A 20,537-nucleotide genomic window follows, 5' to 3' on the forward strand; every position below is an offset into this window, starting at 1 on the left:
AAATAAGAAGCCCCAGGAACAAATTTTTAAAGTATGTGATTACAACAAATGTCAGAAATGTACTTAAAACCCATTTGTGCCGAGTTTTGAAGTTCTTAAAAATGGAGAGTTGTATTCTTTTTCTCATTCTGTGTGGTAACTGAATTTATTTTTAGGCTTTTAAGCAAAGCCTTATTTAAAATAAATTATAAAGAAACTCCCATGCAGAATCTAAAGGGATCTACAGAGCAGGTACAATGAAGATTGTATACTTGTATACATACTGTTGATCTTCATGCACATTAATCCTGCAGCATAATGTTAAAATAAGTGATAACTGAAGAGATTTGGAAAAAAATTATACAAAATCAAAATTATAAAAATCAAGAGTTTCAATATGTTGACAATTACTTTTAAGAGTGCTCGATAATAAATTTCAAATAGTTAAAACTTAAGGTACTTTAAGTTCTTACATTTAGTAAGTAAAACTATAAAATGCTTTCTGCTTAATATACTTTGACTAAACAATTTTCCAATATGTAAATAAATACAATATGGGCAGCCTTACTATTTTAATCAAAAAATTACTACTTTATTAATAAGGCATCTCATAATTACAGAATCCAGAATTGCTAAAAATGATGCTCAGTTAAATCACAAATACAAAACCTAAGCAAAAAACCAAACACAATAAAAGAAGAATCAAATCTCACCCATTCTTGAAATATAAAACATGTGCTCTTTGAAGTCCTGTTTCCAGAAAAAAACCAAGTTCTTGTTCATGTGCAGTGGGCCCTGGCTTAGGGCTTCTGTTTTGTATATTGGCATTAATTACCTAAGAGAGCAAAAGAAAAAAGGGGGAAAAGTGTATTTAGAAAAAAACCTTAAAACCAAGGTTTGTGTACTTTTACATGGAAGCTAATATTTAATGTTGGAGAAATCTTTGCCATTTGTAGGTGGTGGCTAGTAGACCATTTCTAGCTTTACCTCCATTGCTACCTAAATATCAACCTTTTTGCTCTTGGCCCTTAAAGATAATTTATTTACCAAGCAGAAATACTGCTAAGCAAAATTTTATAATACTTATTCAGAAATTGTTTGAAGAATGGTATATGAAAGAGAGGAATATGAAAAAGCATATTTGCAACCTTGTTCAGTAGCAGGAGGTGATGATATTCAAAAATCTAAAACTCCTGTTAGGTTAGAAAAGACTGTTGCAGAGAGCAGTAAGCAGATTGAAAGTTATGTCCAGACGGATTTCCAAAAAAATCTTTAGAAATAATTGTATTACCTCAGCATTAAAAATGCTGTCAAAATGTGGAGTTATCATTTTTCATTTGCCTTCATATTCAGTGCACATAGTCTACCAGCCACTAAAAGATGACAACAAAACAAGCAAAAACCCTCAGAAAATAAAAACCTGTATGAATTTTAAAAACAATGTGAATTACTTTTTTCTCCCCCATCCCATCAGTTTTCTTTCCCTTTTCTTCTGTTTTTCATGACCCTAACTGTGTCTTATAACTCCTTCAAAGACAGCTGTCAGGTGACAGGCCTGAAGCTTGCAAGCAATGAGTCTGAAAAAGAGGATCAGATGGATATTGTCACCTCACTTCACTCAAACAGCATTCACAAGCCTAAGAACAGAGCCCCAAGCATACTGCATTTTGCCCAAATGTACCTCAAAGACTAAATAAAAAGCAACAGTGTGTAACTCCTAGAAATAAAGGGTACCACAAATTTCTTTTAAAAAAGCATTTATATCACTTAAGGGTTTTTGCTAAGTGGTAACAAACAGAAGACAAAAGTTAATGGTGTAAATGAAATCAAGAGGAGGAAATAAAAGAGCCTATGTATCCCTTTAAATTCAGAAAAAGCTTGAAGCATTTAAATCATGAAGTGTTACGCTCTTAACAAATGAAGAGCCTAAGTTTAACTTTTTATAATTCATAATCCATAACTTCTAAAAGGCAGGGAGGTACAGGAACTTGCTTAATATTCTGCAGAACTGCCCATATTCTGTTGTATTTTGTCTAACATTGAGAAGCTCAGATATAACAGCTTTCATTAATAAAAACCAAGTCTACTACACATCTAGTACCCCAGAGTCTGACAGTGACTGCAGTTTCATACATACATGCAGTAAGGAATATATTTATGAGAAAAAATGACAAATGGACTATCAAATCCAGGAACATTTTCCTGATTCAATTTATAAAAGTATTGAGAGTTATCTGAAGTTCATCTACATTTCAAAATCATATGTTTATCTGGCTATGATATCTGATGATTTTTTCATTGCCCTAGGACTGTGCCTATCAGCTGAAGAAACACACTTTCAGTTACTGTTCTGGCTGCTATGTCATTGAACTTGCTGACGGGTACAATGTTATGTCAGAATTTTATCTTCAAATAGTTTATAAAAGAGAATTTAGGCGCAGTCATGTTATTGACTCAAAAAAACCATCAACAAGATTAATTTTCTATCTTCATAGCTTCATTTTGAATTAAATTCTTTTCAAGAATTATCTGAACAGCTAGTAAGGACATACATGCAACATACATATTGTAACATATGTGTTTGAAAGACATCATAATCCCATGATTCTGAATGAACTACCACAGCGTAACAAGAGGCCATAGATCAGCATCTGAAATATATAGAGTAGCTCAGAGGAGCTCTGTCCCTTTTTTGGCAATTAGTGCTGTTTCCCAAGAGGTCAGAATGAGACAACAGTAGAAGGATAGATGCCAGGCATCCATTAGTGCATACTAACTTATTGTCAAATTGTAAATGTGCATTGAATTCTTATGAAAAGAAACACCAGACATCTTTTTGTTGAGTTACCAAGATGTTGGTAAGACCACATCAATGAAAGATGAGCCACACAATTCTTCAATCAGGAAAATCACCCCAGCTTACCCTTTCTATCTCCTGGAGGTACAAGAGAGCAATATCCCCAGCCTTCTCATAGCATGTAACAATTTCTTGTTCACGGTCCACATGGAGATTGCTAGCTGAGGAAGATATTGGCAGCTTCTCAAGACAGAGACCTTGGGAGGCAAAAAAAAAATTCAAACGAAGCATTAAAAACTAATGTCATCTAGTATTATACCCAAAACATAGTCCAGGTTAAGCCCCTTTAGTCAGGAGAAGAAACAAAGGAAAGGAAGGTATGATCCCCTAAAACAGACACTAATAATAATAATAATAATAATAATAATAAAAATGAATAAATAAAAGTGGCTCCTCCTCAATAATTATAAATCCAGAAGCAGCAATTTTTTTAAAGCAATTTTGATTTAAAAGACATTATGACAATCTACCACAAAAGTATATGGTGTCTTTCTATACCAGTTTTACATTACTGAGTATGCCTTAACTTTTCCAGAATGATCATAGAAACAAAGGCACAGTGAAAAAAGGCACTCAAGGTAATATTAACCTAGTTACTGTGCAAGGCAAAAGCATCTATAAAAACAAATACATTTTAAAAAACCAATGTGTTAGGAAGTGTAATTTATAAAAACAAATACATTTTAAAAAACCAATGTGTTAGGCAGTGTAATTTTTGTATTTAAATTTAGAAGAGGGAGTTCACTCTCATCAAGGCCATATAAGACCTTTCTGATCAGGACTTACCCAACAAATACATTATGTCGTGCTTTGAAGAAAAAAAAAATCTTTGCTTGTCTCAAATAAAAATGCAACAACTCTTACTAATCAATACTAACTCCTACACAAGTCACTTCTATTACAGCTATTTTCAAGATAATTAAAGTGCTGGAAAGGACCTCAAGAATATGAATCCATTTATCTGATGGAGGAACCAACCAACCCCTGACACTTGTCTAACCTGTTCCTTAAAGCTTCTGAGGATAGGGATGCCTTGGCCTTCATATGCAAATTACAATAGAGCTCAACCATTCTCACAAACAGTATTTTTTCCTAATGCCTAAATCTCTCTCTCTAGATAAACTACTTTGATTCATTCTCACAGAGAGGTTATTCTGGTCTTCACAAAACACTGCAAGTTACAGCATGGTGCCAGTAACACCAGGGTCATGGGCTTGATCCCCTATGGGCCATTCACTTACAATTGGATTCCATGATGCTTCTGGGTCCCTTCCAACTCAGATTATTCTGTGATTCATCTAGAGAGAGAGACATGCTCGCAACAAAAAATGTCATTTCTCACTAATTTCTCTTTTCATGCTTCCTTGACAGCTAATCATTTTTATCTCCTCTAGACACTCTCCAACTGGTTACCTCTACCATGACTCACTGTGCCAAAACAGGATACATGGCTTCACTTGAGGCCTCAAGAGCACTGAGCAGAGAAGATTAAAGACTTCCTGGTTTTCATAAGGGATACTTTAAAAAAAGGTATTAAAAATCAGCTGAACTTCAGTGCCTTCCCTTACATATTAGTAAAAACTCTCTTCCACTTATGATCTGCAACAGATCACCAGCTCATATTCTTCAAGCCAACTATTTCATCTTATATTTATTTGAATAATTAATTGCATTTGAGGTAGGACTTGCCACACGTTAACAGATTTATTTCAGGTCATTCTTCCAGCTTGTCAGCAGTACACACTAATCCTAAAGTGCCTTCAACTGCTCCTACATTGATATAATCTACACTTTAAATTACTGTATTATCAACTCATCATTGAAAGTTTTGAGAATCCATTGCTGGAGAAACTAAAACCAAAAACAACAGCAAAACACATATATTGGGCAGATGTCTGTAGAATGCCAAGTAGTACAAATCCAGTTTGAAGAACATTTTATCAAAGGATTTCTGTCAATCAATACTGTAAGGTCAGTACAGTATGTTTCATTACAATTACAAAAAAACTTGGGAAGACACAGCTACATAACCTGGAGTTTATTTATTGGTAAACTCAAAACTGTGCAATATCTGTGGCCTTCAGATTATTTCAGAACATCTATTAAGTTTCAATCTCTCTGTAAAAGTGTAGCTCATCTGTATAAAAAAACATAAAGCCAGATTTCTGGCTTGAGAGGATGCCTTACGTTTGTATGAGAGTTTGTTGGCCACCTTTACCCTCCAATCCACCCTTTACCAGTACAAGCAACATATATCTTACTCTATGTGCTATACATCCAGCTAAGACAAAATCCTGACTCCAGTACTAAGACTCCTGCTAAAGACAAAGTAACATCCAATATACTTTTCAAAAAAACTACACATTCCTAAAGCACAGCAAACACACAAATTGTCTGTCTCCTAAAAACTCACTAAATCTGAGTAAAGTAGGCACTGGGTTTTGCTGACATGTCATAGTTTTAACCTAGCATACCTCTAAAACTTAAGTATATTTGTAGAGTCTAGAGTACCTAACTAATCTGCTTTTTTTCAACTTTTCAGTCAAATCAAAACATCCAAGAAATTTTTTGAATAACAATAAGTCCCCAAAGTAACAATAGACCCCAAAGTAGCAAGGCTTAACTATAGAAAAAAGTCAGGTCTCCTTGTACTACAGGAGGTTTGAAGAGACTTCTGAAAGGAAGATCTAAATGTAAGCTTGATACTGGATAGAAAGTTTGCAGCGTCCTACACGAACACCTTCAAACTCAAAGGTGACTAAAGAATACAATAAATGAGCTTTAATAAACACATCAAATGACTGAAAGCACCAGGTAATTTGTGTGTGGATCACTCCTCCCCATTCCTTCTCTCCCATACTATGAACAGCCAACACCCCTGAGTAACCATCTACTATATGAAGCATATTGCTCAACTGACTATTTGTAGATGACTCAGATTTATTCTTTCTATTTTTACAATTTATGGCCATAACTATAATCTTTTAAATCTGAAAAACTCACTATAAGGACATTGTCTTATTTTAGCTGAGAATTATCATTATGATACAGAAACACCTCAGTGTTCAGCCAGAAATTTTAAGTAATGAATTAGGGAAGTATTTAATTTTAAGTGTTCTTTGAAGTACAGAACACTACTTCTTAGAGAAACTCCACTGTGTAACTAGTATTCACTTTTTCTTTTTTCTGGTATTTTTATTAAACCCAGGAAATTATGTATATTTTAAGTATGTAACGCTTTGGAGAAGGAAGTTTATTTGGAGATCTATTCTGAAATGACCACTTATCAGAATGGTTTGCATGCTGTATTTGTTGTGATGACACAAGTAAAAATTGCAGTTTAATGCTGTGTTAAAAATGAAAACGTATCAACTAGAGGAAAAATCCTGAAGAAATTATGATTGCTCTAATTATGATTTCATTAAAACAAGTCACTCCAGACTACTCATTTTTTTCTTAAATGCAGATGAAATTTAAGAAATAATGTAATGTATAAAGAAAATAAAGTATGTATATACACTTTATATATAAAGTGTATATATATACTATTTAATTTAAAATATACATACATAGCAACACAGCAATAACAACTACATAATATACTGCCCACTTCTTCATGAGAATACTGAGAGATGATAAGAAGTTAATTAAAATAGGGATCATTATATTGGGCCCTCAGAAACAAGAACAAGCACATGGTAACATATAAAACAGAGAAACACATGAAGTTCAAAAGAACACATATCATCCTAAATTATCTACTGAAGATTTGTCATGGAATCAGACAAGTCACTTCTCCCCTTTGTGATTCTTCCCACACCTGCCAGGCAGGAATCTGCTGTTCTCCCCCAAAAGGGTAGGCATTTCTTTAACTGTTTACACACTGCTTAGAGATATTTGGAAATAAGGTACAGGTTACTGCTATAAAATGTTACTGCATTTGTTGTAAAGGCCATAGCTATTGCTTTATTTAACTTTTGATTATTTTGTTTTATTCTGCATTCAAGAGTATCATGACAACTGGTATCACAAGTTGACTTTGATATTCAAGGCTTTTAAGATTGAGCCGTTCCAGTTAAAACCATCTTCAAATAAAAGCTTCCAACAAACTGGGTCAGTTTCATTTTGGGAAGACACTTATCTCATACATATCTAGTCCTGATATCAAGCAACATGACTCCTGAGGGAAAAGAAAGTGAGAAGCAGTGAAAGGAATACGAGTCCATACTAATTAAGCTTACATGTTTTGCAAGGTAACTCTAAAATTGCTTGTCAAAAGAGCAGAAGAGCAACAAACAGCATTTGGACAAGAGAAGAATATTCCTGATATTTAAATTATATAGTAACTTGAAAAGGTTTTCCTTAAATTTTCAAAAACTTTATATGTTTTATAAAATATTCAGAAAGCAAACACTAGACTTTTTTATTCTCTTCAAATAAGCGGCATTCTTGTGTCTGCAGTATCAAATCAGTGGCCAAGGTTATGCCATGTAAACATTTTTTCCAAATAGAAGACCAGGCTGGCCGTACCACCACATTTCCAGAAACTGACCACTATCCAAAAAAGAGGATGCCTCAGTAAGAACAAGTAACAAACTATTTTTAAGAAGTCCTCACATAAGTAGTTAATCAACCCTTTTTATGTCAAAAAACCCCAGACTTCAGTTCTGTAGGAAAACCAATTAAGCCATACTCCCATTTCACCACACAGAGTAAACCAAAAGTTACTCTAAGGTCAAAAGGGAACCCACAGCACAGTTCAGATCTTTACCAAGTACTCTTACCACACAGACCACTACTGAGATCATTTTAAAAAACCCAACAGAACCACAAGGGTAAGGCCTGTCACACTTATAGCATTATGTATCTGAGGATTATCCATGATGCCAGCCAGTACCTTGTCTGCAGAAATTTTAGAGACCACAAATAATAACGGACCCCATTGTTTATCCACTGTTTCCAGTAGACAAGTCAAAGGACAGAGGAAAAACAGTGAATTACTATTTTATACTTAAGTCAATAAACATGTTTTTTTCAAGAGAGAGAGTTGTATCAATACATAAAGATTTCTGGGTTGGCTTCCTGTTTTCCTTACATGGACATGTAAAACCTGAGTGTATTTGAGTATACAGCACTTTGTTTTCCTTATATGCTATGCAAAGTGCTGATAAATGTTCCAAATGCTGGTAAGTGTTCCAAAGGCTGTACACAAAAACCCCCTTTCACCTCCTTCTAAAGAAACTTCATGTTTAGTTTATTGTTATTGCTATCAAGGAACTCCCACAGTTTATTCCTGAACTTAGAACATAAACTGCTAATCTCACTGAAGGGAAGGACTTATTAAATCCTCAATCAAAGATTTTGATTTGCTTGCAGAGAATATTTTTAGAGAATTTTTTTAGAAAGCAAAGCATGGGGGGTGTTTTTTTATTCAATTCCCTACTGATATTTGGAAAGTAATTATTATAAAGGAAAAGAGAAAAAGAATAAAGAGTAAGCAAATATATTTATAATAAACTACCTCTTACTGTTACAGTGACTCAAGATGCACTGTAGGCATTGCCTATTGCTTTAGACAATTTAGGGAAACAAAAATAATTACTCTGATTTTTAAAGTATCTTGTACTGCCCACCCCATTATGCCAAGACTCAAGGGGAAAAGTCTCCAACAACTGTCAGAATGCAAGGTTTATGGCTAGCTTCATACATGTGCTTTCCAGAAAAGGCACCAGGAAAAGAGCCAATATCCCCTTCTCTCAGCACACTAGATTTTAAGAGAAGGTCCTCTGGCTACCCACTCTTTTAAACATGCACTACTTACAGAGAATTAAATTCCATTCTAGACTAAACCCGGAGTAACATAAGCACAACTTTTCAGGCAGAACAGAGCATTTTATCCCACATGCCCATACTGCAATGTCATTTCATTAATACAGCTTTTCTAATGCCATAGTTATTATGCTAGCGCTTCTAAGCACCTTGAAATTTCTCAGTTAAAAAGGGAAAAAAACCCAGAAATACTCACCTCTTTTTCTGAAATTAATACCTACTTATTACTCCAAGCAGTCAATAAAACCATAACAAGATTTCAGGATTTCTTTTAACATCATCTGAGATAACTGTTGTGAAACAACTGGTCACACTTTTCCTCTAAATGTAATGCATTCCAATCTTTGTGTTTTCTTAAGAAACCGACTTTTACAGTATCTTTTAAACAGAAGAGATCAGTATTTTTCCACACACACATTTGTTTGTTAATAACCATGTGCCAGGCAATTCTTGCTACAGTATAGCCCTTTAACAGGCCAGCATCTTGTGGCAGGGCTGAAAAAGTTCAACCTAGAGATAAAAGCTGGAAAAAGGACTGGTTATTGTTGCACATCCTGGAGTGAGTGAATATCTCTCTGCTGAACACTCCCCCAAAGCAGAAATGCTGCTCACCAGTGTATGGAATGGGCATCAAGAAAGCTATTTGCTAAGGACAAAGGAAATTATTTAACTATGGAATTTATACTGTTCTACTGTAAAGTGTCAGGATTGCTCCTACAAGCACCTCTAAGGAAAAAAGACAGAGCTCCACTGTGATATCTGCTCTTCCTGTGGCATGAGAAAAGAAGGCCAGAATCACTACTTTTTAATTTGGGCCCAACATTTTTAATCTCTCTTCACTCTTGTCTTGGTTTGAAAGACAGGTGTCTGCTACGGAAGGCAGGAGCCCCCATTGGAAAAGCAGATGCAACCCCCCTTCCCTCCGAGTTATTATAATTTTGAAATCAAGGGGCTTTTAGGCAAAGATGTGGGAAATAGGAATAACAGTTCTTTACTATTATATATCTATATGTGTATAACCAGTCAAACAAACAGCAACAACTATGGCAGTAACAGCAAACAACCACAAACCCAGTCCCAGCCTTCTCGGCTGTCGGGCCCTTTCCCCTCGGGTGCAGTTCCGCTCGCAGCCGGCAGGGGCGCTGGCGGCTCCCGGTGAGCAGGGCAGGTGCGATGGTTCCCCCGCGGCTGCAGGGGGCGCTCCGGAGCGAGCTCGGGGAGCACGCGGCAATGGTGAGCTGGGATCCCGGGAAGGGATGGAACAAAGGCTTCACAAACCCCTGGGCAGCCGATCCCGGTGTCCGGCCGGACCCTTGGGAACAGCAGGCTGGAACAGCAGGCTGGAACAGCAGGGATGAGCACAAATCCCGGATGGCAGATGAGACGCATCCGAATGGGGAACCGCCCAGAGGTCTGGGCAGGCAGGGTGAGCACAGCTACAGCGTAGCGAAGGCTCGAAGCAATGGCGGGGGCAGGGTGGCCACGGCCCGGCTCCCAGCGGGGCAGGGAAAGGTGGGTTTGGGATCCCGGGGTTTCTCTGGCAGAAGGAAAAGCAGCAGACGAAAACAGCCTCCCTCTCTGTCCAAAAGACGAGACCGACTGCCCACACACCCAGGTGAAACAAAAGAGTAGCCAGATGCACCCCACCCCCAATGGCTAGGTCTTTGTTTTTCTTAAGTACCCAGCAATTTGTCCCCGTAGCAACACGCATGGGGAAAATTCCTTTAACAGAAAAAAAAAAAAAAAACAGGAGAGTTCCTAAAACCCCAACAACTCTGCCAAATGAAGGATTCTGAAGAAATTCTAAAGGTTTCGAAGAAACTAAAAAGACACCAACAAACTGCTCAAGTCCAAAAGAATTCTATTTTAACAAGAAATAAGTATTCTTATTCAGAGTTTGGCTTTCAAATAATAGAGCTAAAAGCAGCACTGAGGAAAGCAGGACAAATGCCTGGGCTCCTCCCAGTCCCTGTTCCAGCAGGGCAGAAGTCATAAATGTAGTCTGGGGAAAGAAAAGCTTTAATGGAGAAAATTTGAACTCCCTATAGCATAGACCTCCTTGCCATGGTCTGCAAAATGCTCACTGACAGTCTGCAACATTTGCACAGCAAGACAGGAGGGGGGGAGGAACCTGAGTTCTTGACCCATTGCCTAATGAGTCTAGAGATCCCCAGCATAATTACTAAACCAGCTTTCATTTAGCATTCTTCCATGAAGAGTTGCTCGGTGTCTGCTGACACAGGCTAGCAGCGTACAAGATCCCATTACAATCGCATATGATTAAAGTTAAGTGCAGCATCTTTTCCCAAATGCAAAGTAGCAATCCACATGCACCTGACACTGCCACTGAACCTAATGAGTATTTCCATGTTTCTGTAAACAGAACTAATTAATAGCCAATCATTTAACTTGGTAAATGCAACATTAAATTTGAATATGGGTCAGCAGCAGTAAAGACAGTCTCACCTTTCTCAACATACATCATCTATATGTAAACACAGTTATTCAAATAAAGATGTAAGCAATAAAGATGTAAAATGACCTGCGGCAATAAGGCTACAATTCTGTAATGTCACAATCTAACTTATAAAACAATATCACTCACACACTTAACAAGAATTCATTAATGCAAAGCAACACAGTCATCTTGACAGATACCTGAAGTAGTCTATAAATCTATACACTGTATTAATTATAAACACATTCTCTTTACTAAAATCAAGTTTATAAAGTTGCAGACTTTAAGAAACATCAGACCTGTAAATCGCTGTCTTCCTCTATAAGCATTTTTAGAAAGGGTCGCTAATTTGTAATGCCAAGTATTATAAATTCATTTTTTCAATTATGTCTTCTGACTTAGGCAGCAGTATCAGAATTATGTTACCAAAAGTTTCAATAAGTTTATTTCCTAGTTAAGTAAATACCTGCTATTTCAGAGTTCCTGACAAGTTGCTCCTCCCCAAAATAATACCTCAATATCCCACAGTGCGTGCATTTTATCTCTGCTTCCATAAGCAAACAAAATTGCTTAGAAACATAGGAGATACTGCCTGCACAGTATTTGAATACTGCCTATGTGCGCTTTCCAGTATATTACCTCATTCACATACTGCTGAAAACTTGCAGAAACTTAATTGTTCTGTTCCCAGAGGCCACAACCCTAGGGGATTATTAGCTTCAGCCAATATTAAAATGGATTATAAATACATGCTTCTGCATGGCAATAGCACATAATTTTTTTTTTCTGATTGGTAAGAGAAGTAGGAAAAGTTAAAGCTAGTTACACAAGCTTGACATTAAAAGAAAAAGACATACACACTCTTTAATTACTTCTTCATGGATTCATAACTTGTCTTATTTCAATTCTTCATGAGTTCAAGATTGTCCTCAGTCTCAGAATTGAGCACTGCTAATTAAACTGATCTAGTGAAGAACATATACAAGTAGACCCTAAAGAGACAAACTTAACCTTTTGAACAAGGGAACCTTCTCTACCTATCAGAAAGTAGTCCTTCCTATGAGGATACTTAAATATCAAGTATTTAATACAGCCAGAAATGTGCAAAATACCTCTACACTTTACTTGGAGCCAAGACTTGTCACCACAATCTCAAGACTGTCTTTCCTTCCTCCTCCCCCTTCCCAGCCTCATTTCCTAGCTTTGCTCGATCCACATAAGACAGCTCTAATAACCAGTACTGATATCCAAGTTATATTTGTGGCAGAAGAAACAAAATCTGCTTTTTTCTGTACTCCTCCTTGTAATTTCATACTAAAGGTATGATGTGCTCCTGTGACCAACAGGCAACAGCTTCAGGGAGCCAACTCCAGCAATTTCATACACCTGCTCTCAGGCTAACACATTGCCACAAGAGAGTCATGCAAACCTGCCCATCCTCTCAGCAATGTCATACTTTTACACCTATTTTTCTCTCCCTCATCACACCCTCTTGAAACAAGCTGGCAACTCCAACCACAGGCATTTTGCTACAGAAAATTGTTTTAATGGATGCTTCTCCTCTGCTTATGTGTCAAATGAATTTACAAGCAGATGGGGGGAAAGTTAACCAACAGATCCAAATAAGTATTCTCATGTTTTTGCAAATACTAAGTGGTCCATTGATTTGAAAAGCTCCATCTTTTCAATTTATGTTTTATATTATATTTTAAAAATGTCCCACTGAATGTCTTCAAGTAAGTCTTTGAATTTTAAAAAATTATGTATTTAATACAAGAACTATGACTTTATTAATAGTCTATCCCACACAACACCTTCTACATACCCATACAGAATCATTACTCAGAAGCACAGCATTGAAATTAGCTCTTTCCTTAAAGAAAACACTAGGTGTAATCAGAACTGTATTCTATGGGCACACACACACAAAAACATCAGTGTAAGGTCAAAAAGTATGCTAGTCCATGAAGTTAACTACATAAAAGAAAATCATCTTCTACTATGACTCTGTTTTCAACATGTGAATTTGAGGAATAGGGTGAAGAAAGGCAGGAAAATATTGGAATTCTACTAACCAAGTTTCTGAGACTTTGCCTCATGCATTCGCATGGTTAGTCTGCTCCCTGTTGTTTTAATGGACACAACAGCAGCAAACTTTTCATCAGATCATCCTACATCTTCTCTGAGTCAGGATAAAGCACAAGACATCACTACTAGCAGCAATTTTTGTTGCCAGAAGCCAGGAAAAAACTAAAACCAAACAACTTGTCCATGAGCTATTGAGTCTGATAAAATGCAGCCATGCGTTTATCACCACACTAACAATATTGAACACTTTCCCTAGAAGAAGCAACAGAAAGGAACCACTTTCCAGCACTTCTTGGGCACTGAGACTCTGTGATTCTCTGCACATCACAGGCTGGCAAAGAGCCACATGTAATGGAAATAGAAAATCTTTCAAAAGGTAAGTTGATAGAATTTTCTTAAAATATTGTTGAAATTTTACAATGTTGCACTTTTGACAAATCTAGCAAGAAACTTCCTTTGGAAGATCTGAAGCAGCATTTCACTAACTGGATATTTCCAAGAAAATAATAACAATTGTTTAAGCTTCCTTGCTGGGTTTGAGAGTTTTGAAACCTTGGCTTGACTTACTATCATTCCATATGATCCCTCTTCTCATATATAGTCTTCTAAATATGCTGTCCTCAACTAAAGCTATAAGCAGCATAAAGAACTAAAAGCATTCTTTTAAAGATATACGTATATAGAAGCATTTAACTCATATATGTAATAAAAAATTTGAGGACACCCTTCATGAGTGCACCACAGGCAGCAGATGGCTTTAGTTCTCTGGTTTCCCCTTCCATGTTCCAATTCCATTTTTTCTCCCCACCACTGCCACTACTGCTGCTCCTCTTCCCCTTCTGTTTACCTATCAGTAGATAAAAATCCAGAAAAATTTAGCTTGAAGCTGACCCTGAATCCATTTTGTACTTTGTTGCATCCATACACACATGCTGACCCTTCCTCTGCTGTGAAGAACAGAGAGACGTACTTTGATGTCCATGTAAGAGTAAGATGAGCCATGTGGAAAGCAGGTCATTTCCAAGGGCTTCTTGTGAGCTGTGGAACTGTCTATGGTTACAGTGCAACATGCTCATATAATTACCCTGTAAAAACTGTAGAAGAAGAAACATGTCAACTCACGCATCCCTCTCAATCTATCACCTGAGGTTACAGAATGAAGCCTCAGAGTGAAAAGGTAAGTACTTGGAGGTGGTCCCACCTGAAATAATGAAAAAAAATTAAAGGCAATTAAAAACAACCATTTGTTATCTGCTTTTTGCCTTTCTCAGTGGTAAGAACATGCATAATGGATCACTATACAATACTACAAGACTGCAAGACTGCAAATCTACTGGAACTGGATTGAAGTGGGGCAATTTCAGCAGGTATCTTTCACTGCCTCTGCAGACTGCAGCACAAAATGGTGCAGCTGGGCCAATGCTTGCAAACAGGCACGGACAGTCCCTCACTGCTTAATACCATGGTACTATGACTGCCAAAGAAATAAAATCTAAATACTCTGAAGAGTTTTACCTTTATATAATCCAGTTATCCTGAACATACAAGCAGAAATACAAATCCCAGTGAAGCACAAAATCTCTGTAAGAATAACTTGTATTTAGTTGGGTAATACCTACAAGCCTCAGTCACCTCTGAAGAGACTCTAAATTCAGACTGTAAAGTTTACAGCTCACTCTTAAAGGAGGAAGAAGAAAATCCACCAGAAAGGGAGAAGAGAGTGAGAATGAAATATACACTACTGGGTAGAAACATATGCTATTTAGTTGTCAACTACTCTAAACCTGTTCAGACTTTGAAAACTAAATTTAAGACTGCTCTGTGATTACCACCTCATTCTAGAACACACAGAAGACTATATTCTTGCAATCTTCCACCATGAGAAGAAGGGAAATTAAATTTTTTTAATCTTCTGAGAGCATTGGGGTCGTTCAGCCTGGAGAAGGCTGTAGGCAGACCCTAAATCACCTTCCAGTACCTAAATGGGCCTACAAGAAAGCTGGAGAGGGACTTTTTACAAGAGCATGTAGGGATAGGACAAGGGATAAAGGCTTTAAATTGAAAGGGGCAGGTTTAGATTAGCTATCGGGAAGAAACTGTCTACTCTGAAGATGGTGAGGCACTGGCACAGGTTGCCCAGAGAAGCTGTGGATGCCCCACCCCTGGGACTGTTCAGGGCTAGGTTGGATGGCACTTTGAGCAACATGGTCTAGTGGAAGGTGTCCCTGCCCATGGCAGGGCTATTGGAATGAGATGATCCTTAAGATCTCTTCCAACCCAAACCATCCTACAATTTCATTCAAACTGGAAACACAACAGTAAAAAAAGATGTTCCTGAACATGAACAAAACAACAAAAAATCCCCAACAGTTTGCTCAGGTAAACTGGTAACCAGTCACCCAATAGAAGTGACCAAAGTAATGAAGTCCGATCAAGATAAATCAGGCCTCATATGACAGATTTCAATGTTTTAAGAATAAAAATTGAAATAAGAAGAGAAAAACCACACATCTAGACAGAAAATATGCTGGGTTTCTGTTCTGGTTTTTTTTTTTAAATTCTGAACCTACAAAACATTCCAGAGTAGAAAAGACACCCGTTTTTCTATTTTCTAATACATTATGTTTAAATTAGTAAAATTAATAATACTTATATTTTCTGCAAGATTTATGCCACCATGGTTTCAACTGTTTTATATCCTTATGAGGCCAAATAAAACAGAGCCAGAAGAGTTGAGCTCTGGGAAAAGATTCAATTAAATTCCTTGGAGATAAAAGCAAATTTAGGTACTTAAAGTTGATCAAGTCCATGGAGAGAACATGACAAATTCAACAGGCATCCTCATAGATTTAAAAAACAAAAAACAAACAGCCAAAATCCACAAACCCAAGTGGAAGCGTACCCAAACCAGACACTGCCCAAAAGCCCACAGATATGCTGTTTGAGAAAACTGGGCAAATTTACATCTTATACAAGAATTCCCCCTATACTCCCACTTCCCATTTTAATCTAAATAGTGACCAGACTTATGAAGCATCTTTTTGTCTCTGCTACCAGTTAGTTTCCTTATTTCCTTGACATCTCTAAAGGACATGATTCATGCTTGTCTAACATTTACTAGAGGACTGTGTTGGTGGAAAACAGTCACTCTCTTCCAAGACTCACGTTAGAAACAATCCTTGATCAGTTGTCAGTCAAAGCTATTGAAGTCTCTCACAAACTGTTTGCTGCCTTTGACACCCCTCTTGCCATAACAAAAAGTATGTATGCAACCAAACCCAAGCTTAAACACAGCAGATCAAAGCAAACACTTCACTCAGTAAATCCTAATAAACCCCTGGCATACAAACTACCATTTTCCCCAACACACTGACCAGCCCTAAGTCTATTACGGACTTTTCTAAACTGAAGTGGCACTGCCACCTTAAGACACAAGGCCAGCATTACAATTTTCACTATACTAGAGTAGTAAAGAAAATGCTTTTTAATTTCCTTCACCTTCTGAATTTCTAAAAAAAACTCTATTAATATAAGAAAAATTCAAAAATAAAATGGCATAAGTGATGCATCGCTTTAGGTCAGTTATCATGTCATTAACACTCTTCAATTAAGTGGCAATTTAGCTGTGCAGCCTAGCTTAGATTGAGCATTTTAACATTCAGTAAAAGGCATCACCGTGAATCAAGGTTCTCCATTCTGCCCACAGCCACCACAAAACTGCACTGCATTTTGTAACCCTTAACTTTCTGCAATAGTGATAGATACTTTTAGTATCCAGCCACAATTGTTGTGATATTTATATATGGAAGGACTTTTAAATATATACACTCAAAAAATTTGATCAGGTGACAGCACAGTTAGAATATTAATTGACGTAAAAGTCTTCTCAACTTAGAACAAACCCTGAATAATTTAAAGGACCCAAAACACCCTCTTATTTTATCTACAGATATGGCACTCTACTACTGTGTAGATGACATTCACACTAAAAAAACCTTCATCTTTGGACAAGATAAAAATTAACTTTTGAAAAATTACTTCCATATTATGATACTGGGAAGAGCAATCTTACCTTTTGTAGAATATGCTTCAGCAATCATCCGTAGCCGATATGGTGGCACTGCAGTCAGCTGCAAGTCATCGACACCAACTCTGGCATATGTGTTCAGAGCTTCTTTGTAATCACCTTCCACATAGTTTAATTTGGCCATTATTAGGTTGGCTTCTTGTAGGAATTCTGGCTAAAAGGAAGAAAAATAAGAAAGTGTTTTCCCTGAGAAAACACACCTAATTCTTTCTGATAATTATTAGGTATGTTTTCTGTCACCCCCAGAATATTTTTTGTAACAGAGCAACAAATGAACAAAATCCTTATGTAATATTTGAGAAGATTGAAGTAGAGGGGAATTCACTAAATCTCATTCCAGCAAGTTACTGAAAAGCATTACCAGTCATTTTAGATATTCTCATACTTATTTACATGTGTACCACAAATACCTCTCTGCTGGAAACCAGCTTTGCCAGGTGATAAAACTATTTAAAGGCAGCCTATCATTACAACTCCTTCAGTGATTTCTTTTTCTACCACAAGCACAGTTGAAAATAACATAGCATCAAAACTTAATGATATAAGCTCCACAGCCTACATATTTAATTCACACCATTTCAAAGTATCAGGGCAGAATAAATAGAATAAATAGAAAAAAAGAATTAATGGAAGAATGAAGAGAGAAAAGAAAATTAATACTCCCAGAAGCCACAGAAAACAAAATGTTATAGATGACTGTAAAATAAGCTTCTTTTGATTTCTCAAAAGATGGATGTTGAGAACAGAAGAGGTAAGCTGATGTAGTAGCTACAACAATAGTTAAGTAAAAGAAGGACCAGAATGAACATTAGAAGGTTCTGACAGAAAAAGTTCTCTCATATTAATCTCACTTTCAGCACCTGCAAATATAATTTAAGGAACCTTTCTTCAATACTCCAGTCAAGCTCAACTTTCCTAATTCTTGCTCAGGCTGACTTACATACCTTGAGATTTCCCCTATCAAGTGCTGCCGTGAGATGTTTCCTGACCTCCGTCAGCTTTGGCTGGGGGCCCCGTGGACTATTATTGTGTTTAAGAGTATTTTCCTTCAAAAATTGTTCTAGTTTGGACTCCCCAAGAAGAAGCTCTGCCATGTCATCTGTAAAAACAACAAACACAGGAAGTATTAGAAATAATTTTATTTCACTAATTGCCTGAATTTTAAATACAAACCAACCAAAACAAACACAGCATTAAATACTCAGGTTTTTCACGTCATCTGATACTTTGTTTTACTTTTTGATTTATCTTCTCCCCACCTTGATTCACTGTAGAATCAAGTCTCCCATGTTCTAAAATAAAAAGAATTAAAATATTAATCTCAAGTCAGTATTCTGCCCTTCCTCCTCAAAAAGCAGCACTTGATTCCAAAGATTTATGTAGCTTTCTGAACAGGACAAGATACACTTCTGATACTCACTTCCCCAAAAAACTGGTTTCAACTATGAATCCAAATATCACTGGATTAATTTATTTGTTTGAAGTTACATGTCCCTCATTATGTCCATGATCACCATCCGTATCTTCTCTCTAGATCTCCCTCAGACCTTGTTAAGGCTCCAGCCATCCCAAGTCTTCCATATGACAGCCCATTTCTTAGCCATCTCCCTGTTTCTCAGGTCTTGCCACCACTTCTCAGACCCGGAGGTAGAATGGAATACCAGGCTGCCCAGCAAAGCTGCACCCAGGACACTTCTGAAATCCAAGAAACTGGTAATGCTCTACTGCACCCTTATCCAGGACCACTAAACTTCTTTTACTGAAATGTGTTGAGTTTTCCTTCAAGTCAGAAGAGTGCTGCAAAAGTCATCACCCTTCTGGGACTTGAAAAGACTGGGTCGTGTCTTGCAAACAATGTCTGAATATGCAATACAAATACGTAATAACAATAAATGAAATACATTTTATAAAAGGGAAAAGGCAAAAGATTAACAGTCAGAAAAGTGCTCACCACCTTCAGCATGGTCCCTAGAAGTTACAGAAAGGGGCAGAAAGACCAGAGCATGCAGAAGTCAGTGTTACTGCAGAGGAAAAGCTTTCCCTCAGGAAATATATGTATTTCATGAAGTATAAATGCATCAGCACTATATTTTAAGTATAACAAATTTCAGTATAAGCTATAAGGACTGTAGTAAGCTATAAGCTTCTGTCCTGGAAGGTGTCCTACCAAGCAGAAAGACAAAAACCTACAATTTTTTCCCTAAAACTTCCAGCTATCTGCTGATTCTTAAACCACAATTTCTTCAAAAGAAAGTTTAAGAGACCAGACAAATAGGAAACGCCTAAGGTGTGTAAGGAGCACTTATTCTTCCATTTATATTTTTTATATGGTGTGCTGGGCAAGATATCCACAGTAAACTTAACATTTATTTATTCTCAACTGCCATTCACTCATGTTTTACTGCTTAAGCACTACTGCAAAAGGGAAAGTTCTCAGCATCCAGAGGAAGACAAAACACACTACAGATGCAGCCTGGTTACCAGCCTGCTTAATCTTCTGTCTTTCCAACCACAACTGTCAAATTCATCAATCTTAAACTTTTAGTAACAGTTCTTTTCCCAAAGTTCACCCAAAAGAAGCCCATCAAATCTTCTCCCAATATTTCAGGAATACTCATTTCATCTCCAGATCAGACGACACCAAACAATCTGAAGTGTCGCTTTCTACAAGCATCTTCTTCTCCTAAGAGCACCTTTATGCCACTTCACATGTATTTTTGTTTTGTCTAAACTGTGCACCTTCTGCTCAATTTATCCTTATAACTCTGGATACAGCCTTGAAATATGAGGAAGCAGGGGGAAAAGCTTCTGTTTTATCTCCCTGGTGCACCATTGCTTTGGAGACATTTCAAAAAACAGTGACAATTCCATCTTTCAAGTACCTATTAAAGGCACGCCATTCCCAGTTAAAAAAAATTAATATTACTACCACACAGTAATATAGCTACATTATAACAAAGAATCACTAACTGCCCCCCAAAAACCTGCTTTTCTTTACCTCTCCAAAGCTCATATGGCAAACGGCAGTTCGACATGCATCAGCAACTCCATCATACAGTTTACACATCCCTTAAAAATGAAGCTGATCTGTTTATAAAGTTTGACCAACGTTTCATAACAAATAGGAGAACTTAAACGCAGATTCTGATAAATATAAAATCTCAAAGTTTGTAGACTATAGTATTTTAGATGTAACTTGGGATATACTGAACTGAAGGTTAGTTATCTTCCTTCCTTGC

The 20,537-nt window shown here is 36.9% G+C and overlaps 1 protein-coding gene across 3 annotated transcripts in view; it reads right to left on the bottom strand.

Moving 5' to 3' along the window:
• TTC7B (tetratricopeptide repeat domain 7B) overlaps nt 1-18,417 on the bottom strand; it is a 110,842-nt gene extending 92,425 nt beyond the window's left edge. For 2 of the 3 annotated variants that reach the window (XM_042047385.1, XM_042047383.1), the window contains exons 1-5: nt 18,243-18,417; nt 17,284-17,452; nt 2,903-3,033; nt 693-814; nt 264-287 (exon numbers count right to left, since the gene is read on the bottom strand). In XM_042047385.1, the coding sequence (XP_041903319.1) occupies nt 264-287; nt 693-814; nt 2,903-3,033; nt 17,284-17,452; nt 18,243-18,392 (596 nt within the window). In that variant the 5' untranslated portion in view covers nt 18,393-18,417. The remainder of the gene's footprint in view (nt 1-263; nt 288-692; nt 815-2,902; nt 3,034-17,283; nt 17,453-18,242) is intronic. The other variant, XM_042047384.1, reaches the window with a different exon arrangement.
• Nucleotides 18,418-20,537: the final 2,120 nt, after the last annotated feature.

The sequence above is a fragment of the Corvus kubaryi genome, unplaced genomic scaffold, assembly GCF_017639235.1.
Source record: "Corvus kubaryi isolate FWS band 111438036 unplaced genomic scaffold, C.kubaryi_AGA036_p1.0 66, whole genome shotgun sequence".
In the NCBI taxonomy this organism is placed as follows: Eukaryota; Metazoa; Chordata; class Aves; order Passeriformes; family Corvidae; genus Corvus; species Corvus kubaryi.